At 37.3% G+C, this 20,963-nt stretch overlaps 3 protein-coding genes and 1 pseudogene across 3 annotated transcripts; 2 read left to right on the top strand and 2 right to left on the bottom strand.

The window, feature by feature from the left end:
* Window positions 1–1,584: 1,584 nt before the first annotated feature.
* Window positions 1,585–2,242, top strand: LOC132167541 (uncharacterized). Its single transcript, XM_059578545.1, has one exon. It carries the CDS (start codon window positions 1,634–1,636, stop codon window positions 2,054–2,056), a length of 423 nt encoding a protein of 140 aa, XP_059434528.1. The 5' UTR covers window positions 1,585–1,633; the 3' UTR covers window positions 2,057–2,242.
* A 1,822-nt stretch (window positions 2,243–4,064) lies between these two features.
* Window positions 4,065–5,575, bottom strand: LOC132173923 (nicotinamide adenine dinucleotide transporter 2, mitochondrial-like; annotated as a pseudogene).
* Window positions 5,576–6,172: 597 nt separating this feature from the next.
* On the top strand, window positions 6,173–9,470 carry LOC132164035 (LEAF RUST 10 DISEASE-RESISTANCE LOCUS RECEPTOR-LIKE PROTEIN KINASE-like 1.1). Its single transcript, XM_059574445.1, has 4 exons — window positions 6,173–6,959; window positions 7,344–7,376; window positions 7,850–8,104; window positions 8,264–9,470. The coding sequence occupies exons 1-4, from the start codon at window positions 6,293–6,295 to the stop codon at window positions 9,124–9,126; spliced, it is 1,818 nt and encodes a 605-aa protein (XP_059430428.1). The 5' UTR covers window positions 6,173–6,292; the 3' UTR covers window positions 9,127–9,470.
* Window positions 9,471–14,815: 5,345 nt separating this feature from the next.
* Window positions 14,816–19,549, bottom strand: LOC132163968 (nicotinamide adenine dinucleotide transporter 2, mitochondrial-like). The gene is made up of 9 exons (XM_059574360.1): window positions 19,030–19,549; window positions 18,819–18,902; window positions 18,161–18,267; window positions 17,479–17,530; window positions 17,196–17,308; window positions 16,164–16,258; window positions 15,840–15,928; window positions 15,642–15,736; window positions 14,816–15,522 (listed from the first exon to the last, which is right to left on the bottom strand). The coding sequence occupies exons 1-9, from the start codon at window positions 19,121–19,123 to the stop codon at window positions 15,286–15,288; spliced, it is 966 nt and encodes a 321-aa protein (XP_059430343.1). The 5' UTR covers window positions 19,124–19,549; the 3' UTR covers window positions 14,816–15,285.
* Window positions 19,550–20,963: the final 1,414 nt, after the last annotated feature.

Here is a 20,963-nt window from a genome sequence, read left to right as displayed (position 1 = left end):
GCCAAAAAAAGAAAACAAAAACCCATCACTGAATCAATGAAAAAGTTGATAACCCATTCCCAACGTTAAGCATATGCATATCCCTTTCTCCCTCTTATACTCTTCTATTAGGATCAATAGTGGGAAGGATCCCCCTATATAACCCTTCCCTATGTTTGTATTTGCTTAGATTAAAAAAAAAGCAATCAAACCCCTCAAAATCCTCACTAACTCTTCCCACCAAGAACTTCGGACTACTATATATTAAGCTGAAGTAGCATAATTGTTCTTAGAGTTATAATTACGCTATTCTTAAAGTTAAGTAATAATAGTAATGTCCCATAGATTTCGCACAAAAAAAGCAAAAAAACAGATGAAAAGTAGTGGTGTTAAGTGTTACACAAAATTTTCAGCCGTCGATCTCATCCTACGTATGCAAACCGAGATACGAACACTAAATTCAATCTCGATCGTCCGTTTTCTCTCCCCAAAAGTAATTTGACAAGTGGCAAAAACATCTCGGTCGATCGAGATTGTATAGAAACTTCAAAATTTTCGATTTTCAACTTGGACTGTTGAGCCTCCTTTGATCTAAAGCCTACAAGCTTTATCGTGCTCAACTCATTATTACTGAGAAACACACTCAACTTAGAATTTTACTCCTTTGCTTTTTTCCCGCGTGTTACATTTAACTTAGTATTTCGTTCCATTTCTCCAATGATAAGCCTCATGCATGTGCATCCTCTTCTTTTCCTTTCTAGTTAAAAAAATCCTGTGGAGTCTGTGGTGATGGCCGAAACATAATATTCCATCTTCTTCATCCAACAATCTTCAGGAATCTCAATTATTAACTACTTAGCCGGCCGGCAACAAAATTGTATAGCATTACAAGTGTGACTTTGTGACCCTATAAAATATGCCATTACTCATCTTCAGCTCCCTTGACCTTCATAAACCTTACTTTAAAAAAAAAATAAAAAATAAAAAATTATGGCATAATTTGGATGGTTAGAATGAAGGTCAATAATGACTTTTGAGTGCTTAGTTGGGACAAGTGAGTGGGATTGAGATCTCTTAGAATTCCTTTTAAATTTGAGATTCTTAAATTTATAAATTTCAATCATCCATTTTATTTAGCGTTTAAAATAAGTCATGTTTTAATATTTAATAAGGAAGTTACTAAACTTATGTTTCCTGGGTGCGTAACTTTCTCATTAAATACTAAAATATGACTTATTTTAACGTTTAAATAAGATAAACAACTAACAATTATGAATTTGAGAATTTCAAACTTTTTTAAAAAAAATTCTATACTTTATCGATCCGAAGCGAGCGAGTAGTAGTGGAGAATGCCTCTTTTTCGGAACCCATACAAAAGGAATTTTACTTGGAAAATGCACCCTTCAACCATCGACCGCCCAGTCCAAGCTTCGAAATTGCGGAAAAAAAGAAAAGAAAAAGAAACGAAAACCAATCAGTGATTCAAGGGAAAAAGATGATAACCCATTCCCAACAATCACATCCTTTTCTCACTCACTCCCCCACCATCATTTATTAACCACCTCCAAATTTCAAACCCCACTGAAATTCAAGAAACCCAGGAGGAGAAAACGGGCGAGAGAGAGAGAGCAAAGAACCAGCTGGGCATATATACATGGCAACGCTTCAGAAGTTCAAGCTGCTGGCGACCCAGTGCGGCGTGGCGCCGAGCCCCACGCGAAGCCCGAGGACGAGCCCTGTTGTCCAATTCCGTCGCCGCAAGACCACTCTCCGAATGCTGCTAGGCCGCCGATCACCTCGCATGGCTCACCCACTAATCCCTCCTATTTGTTCTCCGCAAAAGAAGGAGGACAAGGATTTGGTGGCGGCGCAGGGACACAAAACTCTCAAGGACCTCTTCGGGTCTTCGCCGCCGTTCGGAGACACGAAAGAGACGAGTGTCGGTTCGATTGTGAGCGGCGGTTTGAACGTTTGGAAAGCCGGAACGGCGTCTCCGAGGCCGGCCTGGACGGGTTTCCGGCACAGGGCGCTGTTGAGAAAGGCTTGGCGCCCCGTGCTGGTTACTATTCCGGAGTAATAATCATCTGGGCATTTACTTAAATTTATTTCCTGTAATAAATTCGTGAACATAATATGTTATGTTCCGATGGAGCATAATGCGACTCCCATGAAATTGTCTCAAAAATTTTTGTTAATCAGTCCGATGTATTTGTGTTATTGCCATTTGCCATGCAACTTGGGTGAGTTTGTTGTAATTTTTATATTATTCAAGGGGCATAAATGGTGCAAAATTGATCGAACTATTTCTAATTACTCGTCAAAGGATTGTCTGCAACGTTTCTAGTCCTGCGGAAAGCTCTTCTTCTTCTTTTTTTTGCTTAGATTTGTGCGTGTGTTGTTGTCCTGTTTCGTCTTCCTTTAGGGACAAAAGGTGGAGCAGCAGCCGTGGAAAGTGAAAGTTGTTTGGACTACGTACTACGACTGTGGCTCGTGGGAGACCAGAGAATCCTCTTCCTCCCTAAAAGCTTCAAACCTCCACCTCGTAAAGAGGGAAACAAAGATACGGCATGCTCACGCAAATCCAAATTACTCTTGCACTAGTACGTACTATTGTGTATAACTTGTTCATCAATTTTTAGCTCAATTTTATTTACAAAAATTACTACTTTTTTTTTTAATTACTAAAAAATAGGTATATCTCATTCTCTATTTTAGTAATACTTCACTATTTTATTTAATTATTTTTTCAACAATCATAATTTTTAAAATGAGAGGAGAGAATGATCTAATAAAGAAAGAATCTCCTTCGATTTTGTTGGGTGTACCATGCTCAACAAATTTGTTTGAGCACTATAACAGCTATTTTTTTTTTTTTTTTTTAGCTAAAATGACTAGGCATTGTTAAATTACCACTTTTTTCAAAGAGAAATGGTATGGGTTTTAAATTTTTTATTAAGAGAAGCTTGCCTAACTAGTATATATGTAACTTATTCATTGAAGAAAAATAAAACAATTAATTAAAATAAATATAATGAATACTAATGAATAAGCTACACATCAATTTGGTAAGCCTCGACCTCTTGGTAAAAAATTTAATACTCATAACATTTATCTTTTCCAAAAGCACAAGAAGTAATCACTTAATTATTACTTTAACTTTTCCTCTCACATATAAGCTCAAACTCTTTTTTAATAAGTAAAGTTTAACACATGAAATATTTAATTTAAATTGAGGTAATTTAACAAAGTCAATGTTCAGTTTCAAAACCTTTAACTCTAGTACTTTGTTAAATCATTACTTGTTCTTTTAAATTAATGTACGCATACTTTGACTAACTTTTGGTGCAGGGCTATTGCAAAGAATGCCCTCATCCTCCTCCCAAGTATGAAAATTTACCATCTTCTTTATTTATGGGAGGTCATTTTTCGAGGATTGAGTTACCTACAGGACGTAGCTTGTGTTATGCGAGCTCTCCGGCTAGTTAGTTTTTTTTTTTTTTTCTTTAAATCTCAGTTCCGCTTGACTCGTTTGAAGCCGGCTTTTTGGACCAGTTGATTGGATTTTGGAGGTTCACTTCGAACCTCACGAATCAAATTAAAGGGAATCTCCGGGGGGAAAATTGATTTGCTAGCTCTGATCCTACTGGGGGATCTTTTGACTGTCACTTCACTGCTGCCGTATTGAGGTGACATCTCAATTTCCCACAGTGACAGAAAAGAAATTTCAACGGCTCAGATAAGAAATTATTTGAATGGCTTTTAATACTTTAAGCCACTTTCCAGTCCAACTTATTACCTTTACCTGAGTGGATTGAAAATATCAGGGAAAGGAGGGATTAGAGGTATGTCATACTTGGGCACAAATTCAACTTCTTTTTTTTTTTTTTCTTTCTTTTTTTCTTCAATCATTCATTGAACACAAATGATCAGCATTGTTGATTAAATCATTCCCCTTCTCAATTTTGTTTTCTATTTTCAAAACAAAAATACTCAAAATTAAAACACGAATACCCAACTATTTTCACATTTATGTTACATTACAACACTTTTCCAAATAAAAAACACCCTCTAAAATACATTAACAATCAAAAATGTTTTTAAAAAAATTGAAGTAGTTTTTACGTACATACCTACACATTCGGTTTAGAATTTTTAGGCCTAACAAGTTTATTTTTGTGTAATTTTTCTCCCTTTTTCAGCAGGGCAAATTCAAGCTAATTGAGCATCTTTATTCTTGCAAAAAATTTCCCTAACGGTACAGAGGACAAAAAATTAGTCAATCACTGTCTTGCTGTTAGCCGGTCTAAGTTAATTGGGTTTTATGATTTGCCGCAAATAGGTTGTCATGCTCTCCCCCAGTGCATCCGTTTTGGTGGTGGGTCTATGAATGCTTCTTGTCGGGAGGTATAACCTGCTCCAAGAACCTATGAATCATTTCTTAACTGGTAAACGTAATAACAGCAGACGGAGTGGTTCTCAACAGATTAGTAGCACAACCACGGTAAAAACCAGGAAGGCCTTCCTTTTGGAACACCTTCTTAACGCAATCAATAACCCCGGTGTATCGGACTTCAGTATTTCTGGCCTGCCCTTGCTCTTGCAACCGGGAACGCACTACCTGATTATTTGGATTTCAATACAGTAGAAACAGAGCGTGAGAGAACTGGAAATGAAGAGTTTCATGGGCAATTGGCCATACACTGCAGTTTAGCAAAAGAAGAGTCCAGCCAAATGTACCTCGTGTGGGTAAGTCATCACGGAGGCAAACACTTTTGCCACTGAAGAGGCAATAGCAACGCTCCCAGGACTCAACTTATCAACTGTTGTGTTACCTGACAATTTCACATTTATATGATCAGCACCAACTAAATGTAGGAAAACACACAAGATTCCGGTATATGCAACCAGTCAAAGAAATAAACAAACCATCAGTACCCCTTTTTGCCATATAACTCTTGATCGTTTCATATGCAGGAAATTGAATTGCAACATGACTTACCCCAGCCAATGAAGGAAGAATGCCACTGTATCAAACCACAATATTATCATCACAACTTAAAAAAACAGGGCATGAAGATTTTGCTTTGTCAAATTAGCAGAATGGGTCTCAACCATTCCAATCAACTATTACTTATAACCAGCTGAAGTAAAGACTAGATAGCTGCTTGACTCGCCAAACATACTATGCTTTAAAGATTGCGAACCAGATACTAGATATGTCCAAATTTACATACTACATACTAAATTAAGGATGAACTTACCTATACAATCCCCGAATGCCTTTCTCGTGTGCAATTCTTGTCAAAGCAGAAAGCATGCTTTTGTAAGGAACCACGTCCTGCCTCATTCCCTGTGTCTGCAAGGAAATGAAAAACAAATGAACATCCAGAACAACACCACAATGACATGAAACAAAATGTGAAATGCAAGAAACCATGGGTATTACTAGCCGTATCATGGCAATAGATTGAAACATCATTTTATCAAAGACAACATTTCCTGAACCAGGTTTTCAAGCACAGAATCATCAGGTAATATCTAAGATTTTAAGATCACAATTAAAACAGTATTCTTATAGGACAATGTTATCACCCATTTTGAGACCCCTAGGTCTTAGCTTTGGTGGAAAAAGGTCTGGACAGAGTAGCATAGGTCACAGGTAGAATTCTTACCGACCAATAAAAACAATGCTAACATCCACTTTAATCAGCCACAATTCAATAAATATGCAAAAAGAAAAATATCCATGGAAAAATTGATTTTGGGAACAAAAGGGGGTGATTTAGGGGATGAGAGTATTAAATAATAGGTAACAGAAAGGAACCAAATTAAGGCAAAGGGATCACTAGCAAATCAACAAATAAAACATGGGTGTGACTCATGAGAGATCTTTTTCGTTTTGGTTTTAGTCATCATCAAGATTGGACGATTGAAACCAGCCGCATTGATTTTCATCAAATTTTTTGGATGTTCAGAGGCTTTGAAGAGTCAAGGAGTCAAGTCTTCGTAAATGCGGGTCCATGAGGAAGATGGGTAGGAAAATCCCTCACCTGATCAGTACAATTAATCTTCGGCTGTGGTATTAAGAAATTTCCAAAAGCACAGGTCAATTATTATCACATGGGTACCCCCGACTTGCTCTATTCTCATATTGCAAGTCTTCCATATCCAATTTCCAAGTCAACTAGCGTGTTAAACTCAGAAACTAAATGTTATATAGTCAAGAAACAAGGAAAGACATTATTTCAATTTAGAGCAACAAGTTGTTGGTGGTGTTCTTTGTTTTCTCCGGTACTGAATTGAGATTTTCGGGATGGCTTCTGTCTTTCTGTTCGTTTTCTTTGTTCTCTCACACTTCGTGCTGCTTCTTTCGGCTCAAGAAGAAGAAGAAGGGGGATTCGCCCAAAGATGTCCAGAGTTTCACTGTCGATATCCGAACGTGACTGGCTTTCCATTCACCAATATGTCAAACCCAGAATGCGGTGTTAACATAGTAGATTGTCAGGTTCCGAATCCAATGATCAAACTGAACGGTGGAAGACCATATGAATTTCTAGGCTTCTTTCTGAATAACTCCACCATACGTATGTTTGACAACGAGCTTTGGGATCACATGGTCTTCCGTAGATGCGAATCCTTAACCAATTTGAGTTTTCCCAATTCTTCGTTCATCTCTTTTGAAATCATCACACCCAATCAGACCTTTTTTAAATGCAAAAGCGATCCCTATATTCCTCCCCCTCCAAAGTTTAAAAATACGAGCTGCAGGGGTGAGTATAATATCTACTATAGTGATTCAAGCGTTGGTGTTCCCAGTTCTCTTTCTAGATGTTCAATTATTCAGCTCCCAAAGAATCCGAGTCCAGTTGATGATACCCTGGTTGGACTTATAACAGCTAAGTTCGACCTCCAAGTGAATGTCTCTGAAGAATGTAAGCCCAACGACGAGGGGAAACTTTATTGTGGCGTTGCAAAGAAAGGTATAAAAATAGGAATAACACAGTAATATTTGCGGATGCATTAATCATGAAAATGCATACAAATTTCTTTTTATTTTTCTTTTTACGTTTTATTTATTCCTAATACATGTGCTGCTAGTATGTCTGTTCCATGCCATAATCGACTCCTATAAAGCGATAGCTTTAGCTGATTTGGATGAGTGTCAATTTTAGATTATGAGTAATAGTAATAATTAACTCTGTTGCAATGAAACCCATATGAGATACATATATATGAGCGGGTTTTGACATTTCTTTCTTACTAACCCTTTTAAGGGATTCAAAGGCTGCCAATTTTGCTGCTTCACTTCATTACTCATTGTTTAAACTAACATCTTTTATATATGTTTGTCTCTTCTGTTGCAGAGAGTCGCACAAAGCAACTGGCGATAGGATTAGGTGAGATACCTCTTCAATCAGATTTCTTGTTGAAAATTGTTACTCAGTTGTGATTGGACAGCCTATGGGAATAAAATTATTCCATATTAAAGTAGTATTATGTTATTCATCACATCTAAGTTGCTAGTTCCAAGCCTTTTTTATTTTCTCCACTGAGTGTGGTTAGTTGTCAAAGCTTTAGCTTTAGAGCACTAAATTTGTAATTTTCATGCAACGGCAAATTTTCCATCTGCCATCTAATGGCTCCTTTTGTCCAAGGCTATATCCTAGATGATGGCCAGGTTCAAATGCCAAACGTGAATGATTAGGATGCCATCACAATACTTGTAAAGAAGTAGTTAATTTTTCAAACTTGTGTCTTTCATGCGTAAGTTCTATTGTGTAACCTTCAATAGAAAATTTTTCAATCTCATGAATTTCCTCCATTGCTTCTTGTCAGTTGACACTTAACTCCTTCCTTTACTCTACTTTAGGTGTCGGATGTTCAGCCATCTTCATAATAATTTGCTCTTTCTTTATTATGCGGCATCATTATAAGAAAAAATATGCTTCTTCAAACATGCTGGCAAAGAATGCTAATTCTGATCCATCCTCAAGATCAGACCTGGAAGGGGGGAGTATCTACTATGGAGTCCCTGTTTACTCCTACTGCGATCTTGAAAAAGCGACCAATAATTTTGATACTGAAAAAGAACTTGGAGATGGAGGATTTGGAATTGTCTACTATGGTAAGATGATAAACACAACATTGTTTCACTTTCATCCTCACCTCAATTACGGTTTAAACTTTCTAAGCAAAAGCGCAAAAAAGAATAACAATAGAAAATTAAAGAAAGAAACAGAGATTTGGCATGCATCTTGTAACATGGGCTAATTCTCTTAACTAGGCAAACTTCGTGATGGGCGGGAAGTTGCAGTCAAGCGCCTATACGAGCACAACTACAGACAAGTAACACAGTTCATGAATGAAGTTGAAATCCTCACCCGCTTGCGCCATAAAAATCTAGTCTCCCTTTATGGTTGCACCTCACACCGCAGCCGTCAACTTCTTCTTGTATATGAATATATTCCCAATGGCACTGTTGCCGACCATATTCATGGAGAACGAGCGACGCCAGGTTCACTCACATGGCCTACTCGTATGAGCATTGCCATAGAAACTGCTACTGCATTGGCTTACCTCCATGCTTCTGAAATCATACATCGCGATGTGAAGACTAACAACATTCTCCTCGACAACAATTTTTGCGTCAAAGTTGCAGATTTTGGGCTTTCTCGGCTGTTCCCCAATGATATCAGCCATGTCTCAACAGCTCCTCAAGGAACTCCAGGCTATCTTGACCCAGAATATCATCAATGTTATCAGGTTACTACTAAAAGTGACGTTTACAGCTTTGGGGTTGTTCTAATCGAGCTTATATCATCTCTGCCAGCTGTTGATCTAGCTAGGCATAGGCATGAAATTAACTTGGCTAACTTGGCCATAAACAAGATTGAAAAATCCGCATTCCATGAGTTGATCGACCCACATCTTGGATTTGAGTCGGATAAAGAAGTTGAAAGGATGACCATTTTGGTGGCACAGTTGGCTTTTCATTGCATACAACTAGACAAGGAAACGAGACCTAGCATGGATGAGGTCTTGGAGGCTTTGAAGCAGATTCAAAGTGGTAATGATGCGCCGGAGGATCAAGAGAAGGGATTTGATGATGATGTGATCGTGAATGTAAAGCCATCAATTTCGCCTTAACCTGATGAGGTTGGATTGTTGAAGACTAAACAGCTGCCACCTTCACCAATTTCTGTGAACACTAATTGGACTAGTAGGTCTACTACACCTAATATCAGTAGCTAAATTTCTTCTCCATGCTGCTATGCTTTCGAGTAGGGATAAGAATATGTTTAACACTCCTTCAGACGCAAATGAGTGTGCTTTGAAATTTCATTTTCTTCTCATCTACTCGTTCTGTGTTGTTCATGGAAGGCATATATCGTTGATAGGTTAAAGTTTTGGGGGAATGTACATAATATGAATGGAGTTATTAGTATCATTCATATATATATATATATATATATATATATATATATATAGCAGAGATTTCGGATTATTTTTTTCACTGCTTTTTTGCAATCTACCTTGTATCAAATAAGTTGTGGATTGTATGCATTGATGTGTAATACTTACTTGTTTAGTGTTTGTTGTAATGTCCAAGTGAGCCATTCAGTGATTGGTGCTTAAAGAAACATATCTACGATTCATCGTATTTAAACATGTTGCCCATCCATCAATCTGTTCCATATCTGCTCTGGAAGCTAATTTCTTAACCTTATAAACAGGTTCGTCGATCAAAATCTGAAACTGTTCGCGAGTACTGCGTTCAGGTATCTCAGCAAGGTATTGCAATCCTTCCATTGTTGTAATGCCACCGGATTACCTACTCTGTTTTGAGAGCGCTGGATTCCACCAGAAAATTGTATAAACGATTGTGGGTTAGTTGGGAATCGGGAGGAGTGGATTGAATGCCTCTTTTTCAAGACCCAAACAAATAGAATTTTTCTTGAAAAAGGCACCCTTCAACCATTGAAAGCCCAGTCCTTGCTTTGAAATTGCCAAAAAAAGAAAACAAAAACCCATCACTGAATCAATGAAAAAGCTGATAACCCATTCCCATCGTTAAGCATGTCCCTTTCTCCTTCTTATAAGCAAGCAAACCCCTCAAAATCCTCACTCACTCTTCCCACCAAGAACTTCGGACTACTATTAAGCTGAAGTAGCATAAATGTTCTTAGAGTTATAATTATGCTATTCTTAAATTTAAGTAATAATAGTAATGTCTCATGGATTTTGCACAAAAAAGCACAAAATTTTCGGCCGTCGATCTCATCCTGCGTGTGCAGACAGAGATACGTGGAGATGCTTTTTCAATTAATCAAGAACACCAAATTCAATCACGATCGTCTATTTTCTCCCCCAAAATTTCCTTCGACAAGTGCCAAAAACATCTCGGTCGATCGAGATTGTATAGAAACTTCAAAAATTTCGATTTTCAACTTGGATTGTTGAGCCTCCTTTGATCTAAAGCCTACAAGCTTTATCGTGCTCAACTTATTATTACTGAGAAACACACTCAACTTAGAATTTACTCCTTTGCTTTTGTCCCGCGTGTTACATTTAACTTAGCATTTCATTCCATTTCTCCAATGATAAGCCTCATGCATGTGCATCCTCTTCTTTTCCTTTCTAGTTAAAAAAATCCTGTGGAGTCTGTGGTGATGGCCAAAACATAATATTCCATCTTCTTCATCCAACAATCTTCAGGAATCTCAATTATTAACTACTTAGCCGGCCGGCAACAAAATTGTATTGCATTACAAGTGCGACTTTGTGACCCTGTAAAATATGGCATTACTCATCTTCAGCTCCCTTGACCTTCATAAAACTTATTTTTTTATTTAAATAAAATAAAAAATTATGGCATAATTTGGATGGTTGGAATGAAGGTCAATAATGACTTTTGAGTGCTTAGTTGGGACAAGTGAGTGGGATTAAGATCTCCTAGAATTCTCTTTAAATTTATAAATTTTAATCGTCCATCTCATCTAGACGTCTAAAATAAGTCATGTTTCAGCATTTAATAAGGAAACTATTAAACCTATGTTTCCTTGAGGGTAACTTTCTCATTAAATGCTGAAATATGGCTTATTTTAAACGCTTAAATGAGATAGACAACTAACAATTATGAATTTAAGAATATCAAATTTAAAAAGAATTCTATACATTCTCGGATCCGAAGCGAGCGAGTAGTGGAGAATGCCTCTTTTTCGGAACCCATACAAATGGAATTTTACTTGGAAAATTCCATTTTGTTGGGTGTACCATGCTCAACAAATTTGTTTGAGCACTATAACAGCTAATTTTTTTTTTTTAGCTAAAATGACTAGCTATTGTTAAATTACCACTTTTCCCGAAGAGAAATGTTAGAGGTACTAAATTTTTTACTAAGAGAAGATTACCTAACTGGTATATATATGTAACTCATTCATTGAAGAGAAACAAAATAATTAATTAAAATAAATGTAATGGGTACCAATGAATAAGCTATACATCAATTTGGTAAGCCTCGATCTCTTGGTAAAAAATTTGATACTCATAACATTTCTCTTTCCCAAAAGCTTAAGCTGATAAGAAGAAGTAATCACTTAATCATTACTTTAACTCTTCCCATAACATATGAGCTCAAACTCTCTTTTAATAAGTGAGGTTTTAACATATGAAATATTTAATTTAAATGAAGGTAATTTGACAAAGTCAAGGTTCAACCCCAAAACCTTTAAGTCTAATACTTTGTTAAATCATTACTTATCCTAAAAATTTAAATCAATGTCTACATACTTTGACTAACTTTTGGTGCAGGGCTATTGCAAAGAAATTGCCCTAATCCTCCTCCCAAGTATGAAATATATCATATTTTTTAGAGAATAACTTCTATAGGGTCTTGGCACAAACCAAGGTCTTTGTGCCCTCCAATAAGAAGGTGAACACATCAGCGTGGAACACTATAACAAAAATATAGAGTTTCACTTAATCTTTTTTCTAGAATACTTAAAACAAAACACCTTCTACAATAGGGGTGGCAAAACGGGTAATCGGGTAGACCCGATTAGAACCCACTAAGACCCGTGACCCGATTACCCAAGACACGAACACGACCCGTTTAGCTAATCGGGTTAACGGGTCTGACACGATTATGACACGAAAATTACCCGGGTAACCCGACACGACCCGTTTAACATAGCCGGGTAAGATCGGGTAGACACGACCCGATACGACTCATGCGCTAAACACGTAACCTGACCCGACCCGTTAAAAAATACTAATATGAATTGGAAGTTACAGCTGAGAGGGAGAGAGGGAGAATCGGGAGATACAGCTGAGAGGGAGAGAGGAGAGACAATCCGTGACTAAGGTGACTCAGTCACGGGTTGGGTGGGGGGGGGGGGCCGCCTGTGTTGGGGACCTGGGGTAGTGCGGCGCCGTAGTGGGGGACTCTGTAGTGGACTGTAGGTACCCCGGTTTACACTTACTGACTTCAGGTTTTTTTTTTTTTTTAAATGGGTGATGGGTCTGGCGGGTCACCCGAGACCCGGCTGACCTGCGGACCCGCTGGGTCGACCCGCCAGACACGAATTTAATTGGGTCTACCGGATTAAGACCCGAACCCAATAAGCCCAAACCCAAAACCTACTAACTTCGTGTCGTGTTCGTGTCGGGTTTGCGGGTCGTGTCAAAATTGCCGACCCTATTCTGGAATAATCTTTTCATATTTTTCTTCAAAACCACCCTAGCCACCAACCTACCGCCAAAGACGACGCCGGGTACGCTAATTTTGTTCTCATTCTTCCTGCAAAGAAATATTAAAGGTTGATTATCACTAAGAATGAACTCACACCCAGATTTATTTATTTATTTATTTATTTTCATTATTTATTCACACTGTATTGGCAAAAAGGAAAGGGAAGGGAAGAGAGAAGGAAACAAAAAAGAAAAAAAAAAAAAAAAATTAGAAACATGAGCTGATCATATACATATTCACAAATCTCTCTAGCCACACGGTTCTCTCGCCCTCCTTTCCTTTTCTTTCTCTTTTTCTTGCCCAAAACTACAAGAGAAATGAATATATTAATATAGTTCTTTTTTTATTTTTGGTTATAGGAATATCTCCGGCAAATAACACAGCTTTGCGCATAAAAATCCCCCTACTGATCGGAAAAATTAATCATAACTTCAATCTCCGGCTTTCTCTGTCGTCTCCGGCGTCGTCACCGGAGTTGTCTCCGACGGTGTCTCCGACGGCAGGTTGGTGACTGGGGTGGTTTCGGAGAAAAATATGAAAAGGTTATTCTAGAAGGTATTTTGTTTTAGATATTCTAGAAAAAAGATTAGGTGAAACACCATATTTTTGTTATAGTGTTCCACGCTGATGTGTCGCCTTCTTATTGGAGGGCACAAAGACCTTGGTTTGTGCCAAGACCCTATAAAAGTTATTCTCTCTTCTTTATTTATGGGAGGTCATTTTTCAAGTACTGAGTTGCCTACACGACGTAGCTTGTGTTATGCGAGCTCCGGCTAGTTAGCTTTTTTAAAAAAGTATTTATTTTCTTTAAGGGTTAAATACCTAATACCCTCCTGGGGTTTAGGAACTTCATTTTTACCCCCCTGAGGTTTGGTTTTTATCACAGGAGGTCCCTGTGGTTTTGATAAATGACCAAGTTAGTCTATCCGTCAGTTGACCGTTAATTGACCTAACTAAATTCCATGTGGACCAATCAGATGTTGACATGTGGCCCTACTTAATTTTTTTTAAATTATAAAAAAAAAAAATGTATTTTTTTTTTTAAAAAAAAAAAAAGGAAAAAAAATTGGGGGTGGCTCTTTGGCCTAGGCCACCCCCAATTTTTTTTCCTTTTCTTTCTTTTTTTTTTTTTTAAAAAAAATACATTTTTTTTTAATTTTAAAAAAATTAAGTAGGGCCACATGTCAACATCTGATTGCTCCACATGAAATTCCGTTAGGTTAACTAACGGTCAAATGACGGATGGACTAACTTGGTCATTTATCAAAACCGCAGGAACCTCCTGTGATAAAAACCAAACCCAGGGGGTAAAAATAAAGTTCCTAAACCCCATGGGGTATTAGGTATTTAACCCTTAAAGAAAATAATCTGGCCGGATGGGAGTGGCCGAGCCACCCCCTTGGCTCCAAAGGGGTGGCGGTGGCTGAGCCACCCCACCAAGGGGGTGGCCGAAACCCACCCGCAGTGGGTACTGGGGGTGGCTCAGCCACCCCGTTCGGCCACCCCCAACCACCATTGGAGGTGTCAACATCTGATTGGTCTACGTGAAATTCTATTAGGTCAACTAACGGTCAATTGATGTATTGACTAATTTAATCATTTATCAAAACTATATAGACCTCCTATGATAAAAACTAAATCCCAGAAAAGTAAAAATAAAGTTCCCAAACCAAACGAGGTATTAGGTATTTAATCATTTTTTTAAATCTCAGTTCGCTCGACTCGTTTGAAGCCGACTTTTCGGACCTGTTGATTGGAGGTTCACTTCGAACCTAACGAATCAAATTAAAGGGAATCTCAGGAGATAAAATTGATTTGCTAGCTCTGATCCTACTGGGGATCTTTTGACCGTCACTTCACTGCTGCCGTATTGAGGTGACATCTCAATTTCCACAGTGACAGAAAAGAAATTTCAACGGCTCAGATAAGAAGTTATTTGAATGGCTTTTAATACTTTAAGCCACTTTCCAGTCCAACTTATTACCTTTACTCGAGTTAATTGAAAATATCAGGAAAAGGAGGGATTAGATGTATGTCATATTTGGGCACAAATTCATCAACTTTGTTTTTTTCTTCCATCATTCATTGAACACAAATGATCAGAGCATTGTTTATTAAATCATTCCCCTTCTCAATTTGTTTTCTGTTTTCAAAACAAAAATACTCAAAATCAAAACACGAAACACTCAACTATTTTCACATTTATATTACATTACAACACTTTTTTAAACAAAATACACCCTCTAAAAAGCATTAACAATCGAAAATGTTTCTAAAAAAATTGAAGTGGTTTTTACGGACATACCTACACATTCGGTTTAGAATTTTTAGGCCTAACAAGTTTATTTTTGTGTAATTTCTCTCCCTTTTTCAGCAGGACAAATTCAAGCTAATTGAGCATCTTTATTCTTGCAAAAAATTTCCCTAACGGTACAGAGGACAAAAAATTAGTCAATCACTGTCTTGCTGTTAGCCGGTCTAAGTTAATTGGGTTTTATGATTTGCCGCAATAGGTTGTCATGCTCTCCCCCAGTGCATCCGTTTTGGTGGTGGGTCTATGAATGCTTCTTGTCGGGAGGTATAACCTGCTCCAAGAACCTATGAATCATTTCATAACTGGTAAACGTAATAACAGCAGACGGAGTGGTTCTCAACAGATTAGTTGCACAACCACGGTAAAAACCAGGAAGGCCTTCCTTTTGGAACACCTTCTTAACGCAATCGATAACCCCAGTGTATCGGACTTCAGTATTTCTGGCCTGCCCTTGCTCTTGCAACCGGGAACGCACTACCTGATTATTTGGATTTCAATACAACAGAAACAGAGCGTGAGAGAACTGGAAATGAAGAGTTTCTTGGGCAATTGGCCATACACTGCAGTTTAGCAAAAGAAGAGTCCAGCCAAATGTACCTCGTGTGGGTAAGTCATCACGGAGGCAAACACTTTTGCCACTGAAGAGGCAATAGCAACGCTCCCAGGACTCAACTTATCAACTGTTGTGTTACCTGACAATTTCAACTTCATATGATCAGCACCAACTAAATGTAGGAAAACACACAAGATTCCGGTATATGCAACCAGTCAAAGAAATAAACAAACCATCAGTACCCCTTTTTGCCATATAACTCTTGATCGTTTCATATGCAGGAAATTGAATTGCAACATGACTTATCCCAGCCAATGAAGGAAGAATGCCACTGTATCAAACCACAATATTATCATCACAACTTAAAAAACAGGGCATGAAGATTTTGCTTTGCAAATTAGCAGAATGGGTCTCAACCATTCCAATCAACTATTACTTATAACCAGCTGAAGTAAAGACTTGATAGCTGCTTGACTCGCCAAACATACTACGTTTTAAAGATTGCGAACCAGATACTAGATATGTCCAAATTTACATACTACATATTAAATTAAGGATGAACTTACCTATACAATCCCCGAATGCCTTCCTCGTGTGCAATTCTTGTCAAAGCAGAAAGCATGCTTTTGTAAGGAACCACGTCCTGCCTCATTCCCTGTGTCTGCAAGAAAATGAAAAACAAATGAACATCCAGAACAACACCACAATGACATGAAACAAAATGTGAAATACAAGAAACCATGGGTATTACTAGCCATATAATGCAATAGATTGAAACATCATTTTATCAAAGACAACATTTCCTGAACCAGGTTTTCAAGCACAGAATCATCAGGTAATATCTAAGATTTTAAGATCACTATTAAAACAGTATTCTTAAAGGACAATGTTATCACCCATTTTGAGACCCCTAGGTCTTAGCTTTGGTGGAAAAAGGGCAGGACAGAGTAGCATAGGTCACAGGTGGAATTCTTACCGACCAATAAAAACAATGCTAACATCCACTTTAATCAGCCACAATTCAATAAATATGCAAAAAGAAAAATATCCATGGAAAAATTGATTTTGGGAACAAAAGGGGGTGATTTAGGGGATGAGAGTATTAAATAATAGGTAACAGAAAGGAACCAAATTAAGGCAAAGGGATCACTAGCAAATCAACAAATAAACTCTGTTGCCCGTCCTACCATTTCATGCTTAATCAGCCCTTCATTCCATTATCGCAGGTTGTAAATTACAAGGATTATTGCTAACATAATCTTTAGGGAAAAGAGAGAGAGAGAGAAAGGATCAACCATTGCAATTTGCAAGCATATCTTGAGCGAAAAAATAAGTTGGCAATGCAAACATTAAGAAAAGTGGGCAACAGTGAAATGAATCTTGCAAATTTGGCTTCGATTTTACTAATCCAATAATTATTAGTTCCATCTATCAACCACCACAGGCCTCAGATGCCTATGTTCCACTATTCAAAAAGATATTGAATGACAATTCCTAGCAGACCTCCACAGAATCTTGACCAGGCCAATTCTGAAGAAACAGATACTGTATTTTTATATATTTGGAGGGGCTTACAAACATAAGCACGCCCAACTTACTTGTAGTCTGGTCTTAACAACCCACAGTGGATTTGTTAAAAGGGCAGTGGCAGCTCCAGCACTCGCAGCAGCTATCATATGTGCACCAATCGTGAGTTCATTCCCGCTATTCCCTATTAAAGGGAAACAATGAATTGAAAAAGAAATCAACCAAACAACCCATTAAAGTTCAAGTCTTCTTAACTCAGAAATGTTTATAACTACTTGATTGACAATTTGTCTCAAAAGAAATCAAGAACATGAACACATATTTGTCAAGTAAAGGACACCATAAAACACGAACCATGTGAATGGTGTAGGCGTTTTTTTTGATGCTCATAAACTGTGAAGTAGACCTACATACAAAATGAGCACTTTGTCACTTGGAAAAATAGGAGAAGTACATAAGATGAAACTTTAAGGTGTTAGCTACATGAAGAACTATATAAGAAAGTTTACTATCAGTTTATGAAAAATATATATACTCGCAGTATTTGGGTTCAACTAGCCAAGAACCAACAGGATGATTTGTAAAGTGGCAGCTAATTTCATGGTATTCCCTTTTTAACCTGATATGTGTAATTAAAAAACAGGGTAGGAGAATTTTTCAATCAAAGAGCCATGTCCACGAGGCAGCTTAAGAAATTTGTTGGTAAGATTGGTACACACTTTACAGCCAGGACAAAATTGAAGAGCCTGATTTTGATTCTTTTTTTTTTTTTGGAGGGGGGGGTGTTGGTAGAAGTTTTTTACAACCTGATACATAATATAGTAATTAGATAAAGAAGAGGCAAGTTTGGGGTAAAATAGACTCTTGAAACCACATCTTGAGTCTTGCTTCATAGTACTGCTCTCATTTTTATCTCAAATGATAACATCATATGCACCCCAAAGCATTATTCATAAGGGAGACTTGACAAAATATCTCATAAAAGGGCTACCAATCATATATTTTCCGGAAAGAAGGCAAGCAAAGTAGTACTCACTGCCCAGTTCGGAAGTAGTGCTACTAAAGTCGGTGAAAGGCCACGATACATTCCCTTGAAGCCTTCAGTCCTTAATATGTCCTTTAGGCTTGTGATAATGACACTACCTGAGTGGAGACCAAAAAGGAAAGTGTGAATAACCGTCACAGATCAATTAGAATAGCAAGTATCAGAATTCCTCCTATCAAAGAATAAACAAATTATACAAATCTCTCTTCAAAGTGGTAGCCATTTAGTAAATCTTCATCTAGGTCAAGTTTTGGTTTGAACTTTGTCTAAAAATTAAAAGATTGAGCTGCACATAGAATCGTGCGTTAAGCTCATGTAGCTAGTACAACTAGTGAGGAGCATGGCTTGGTGATCAGAGCCTCGGACTACAATACACTACATTGCATTGAGTAATCTCTAATATGGCAATTAAAACATACAAATTCCGCAAATTCGAAATTCTAGATTTTCAGAACATCACAAATGTGTGTTAACACATTGAGCACGTACTTTCTACCACTTGTTTTTATTCATCCAAATATCTTTCTTAACAGGAAACGCTAACCACATTGCTAGTTTGCTAACTGCATATAAACTGACAAATCCAGAGCTCCCTCAGACAGACAATTCAACGAAAATAGTCAAATAGGTAGAGATTGCATTAGCATACCTCTGTGAGCAGGAGGATGGCCATGGACCTGTAACCTCGTCTTGATCACATCCAATGGGCACAAAAATGTCGCCGCTATCGCGCCTGGAAACGCAAAAACGAACCAACAATAATGACAATAATCAAAATGTTAATTAAAACCAAAATTAACCAAATTAGAAACCCTAGGGAAATTGAAGTGGAAAACTGAAGGGAAAGTGAAAAAGCCAACCAGCGGCGGCACCGGCACCGCCGGTGCAGATGACATCTCTGGTGGTCGGACCGCCAGGACCACCACCATTAGAAGGCTTGCTAGCGCTAGTCATGTTGAAAGCCCCTCTCCTCTAGGCTACAGTTCCCCCGGCTCCGATTAAAGCTAAGCAAATTCGCATGGTAAGATGCGCGTATTTATAGTTATGGTTTTCCTCTTCTCACATTTGACCAAAACCCCCACGCCAATCTGAAAGAGGAGAGAAAAAAAGAGGGAAATAAACAGGGAAGGTTGGGGTTATCGTCTTTGAAGGGGTTTAGGCGGTCAGAGTCGGATTCTTGAGAACGTGTACGGGGATTCGTTTGAACGGGAACTTTTCTGGAATTTTAAAATAATTCGTTCACATTTATTATTAAATTAAATTGAAATTTACCAGAATTGTTAATAAGATTATACTAAAAATACGTATAAAAATTCAAAATAATTGATAAAGAGATATAATAATAAAGATAAACTTGGTGGCTATTAGAATTCTGAAGGGATCAAAGCTCCTATTCTAACTTCCAGCTTCGCTGAAAAGTAGTTTTTGATTTTATGAGGATAATTTTAAATAAATAAATAAAATATACGTGCAAGTTGTAGTATATGTATAAAGTACGATCAACAGTTATGTACTGTAAACAGACGCAGCTTTTGCTTTGCTGGTGTGGCCCCATGTGATCAAGTGAGGGTGTCATGTCGTGGGTCTGTCCAAAACAGTGGGGAAGGGTTTCCCTTCTAGGGGTAAAAAGTAGTACCAATTTGGTTTTGCTGTTGATTTCTGAGGCGCATATATGGACTATGGAGGTTAATGTACTGTAACTTTCTTTTTTCCTATTCAAAATATCTTTGTTCTACATGTGTTGAGTATTGAGTTATTATTTGAGTTAATAACTTTTTTGGCACTTAAGTTTGGAGGTTTTTAATTTTTTTTTTTTTTTTTTTTAAGTTTTAAAATATGACAAAATTAGTACTTCAAATTTTGAAAATGATCGAATCACTACATTTAGTTTGAAAAATTCTCTAGGGGTGGTCGGCCACCTCCTAGTTTGACATTAGGAGTGGCCGAACCACCTCCATAGAATTTTTCAAACTGGAGGAGGGGATTCAATTTTTTTCAAAATCTGAGGTATTAGTTTTTTCATGTTTTAAAACCTAAGAGAAAAATTAAAAATTCTTAAAACTCAAGTACCAAAAAAATTATTAACTCTTATTATTTTTATTTTTTTAAAAGAAATATTCATTTTTGACTAAAGCAGTAAAAAATGAATTTAAACTAAAGCCCTTTGTTTCATAAAACCTGGTACTTGATGGAATTGCCCTTTGAGGACGTAAAAGAATGTGGATTGTTGAACAAATTGTTCTTAATATGATTTCTAGGCTGTGGGCCAAGATTTATTTAAATAATATGAAGCCGAGAATGGTAAATATATCTTCTACCCAATTCGTACTCATCCTAAACTCGAATATCAAAATGTTTTAAGGACTGGGGTTTGAGTTTGAACTGGATATTACTTTTAGGTCAAAGTTCAGAAGTCAACGATACAGTAAGGGAACGAATAAATAAATTGTTGAAAATTGGGCTTCTTTCAAGCTTAGCCCCATTAGCTAGGATAGACCAGGCCCAATCGTGATATCATCTATAGTATGGGCCTTATGGCCACGCTCTACTTAGCCCAATATTAGGTGAACTAAAGTGCTTCTTACCATTTTTTTTTTTTTTCAGAAAAATAATAATAATTTTGGTTTTTTTTTAGATTTTTTTTAAAAAAAAATTTTGGAATGTTTATAATTTTATGAAAGATATTTTTGTTATTGGGGCATTGATATCTTTTGATAGTTTATGAGGACATTAACATAGTTAGCTTAGTAATTTGAGGGGAGATGGAAAATAGTGCAATACTTTGAGGGTAACA

Source organism: Corylus avellana, chromosome ca1, assembly GCF_901000735.1.
Source record: "Corylus avellana chromosome ca1, CavTom2PMs-1.0".
NCBI classification, from domain to species: Eukaryota; Viridiplantae; Streptophyta; class Magnoliopsida; order Fagales; family Betulaceae; genus Corylus; species Corylus avellana.
The sequence above is the reverse complement of the archived record's forward strand: the minus strand, read 5'-3'. Positions and strand labels throughout refer to the sequence as shown.

Bases quoted from the DNA above. Each gene is read 5' to 3' on its own strand.
- LOC132163968 (XM_059574360.1), bottom strand. From the start codon at position 19,123: ATGACTAGCGCTAGCAAGCCTTCTAATGGTGGTGGTCCTGGCGGTCCG. The intron at 17,309-17,478 runs GTTCGTGTTTTA...TCCCTTTAATAG, and splicing joins ACGCCTACACCATTCACATG to GGAATAGCGGGAATGAACTC. The intron at 15,737-15,839 runs GTACTGATGGTT...TGAAATTGTCAG, and splicing joins GAGTTATATGGCAAAAAGGG to GTAACACAACAGTTGATAAG.
- LOC132164035 (XM_059574445.1), top strand. From the start codon at position 6,293: ATGGCTTCTGTCTTTCTGTTCGTTTTCTTTGTTCTCTCACACTTCGTG. The intron at 6,960-7,343 runs GTATAAAAATAG...CTTCTGTTGCAG, and splicing joins TTGTGGCGTTGCAAAGAAAG to AGAGTCGCACAAAGCAACTG. The intron at 7,377-7,849 runs GTGAGATACCTC...ACTCTACTTTAG, and splicing joins GCAACTGGCGATAGGATTAG to GTGTCGGATGTTCAGCCATC.
- LOC132167541 (XM_059578545.1), top strand. From the start codon at position 1,634: ATGGCAACGCTTCAGAAGTTCAAGCTGCTGGCGACCCAGTGCGGCGTG.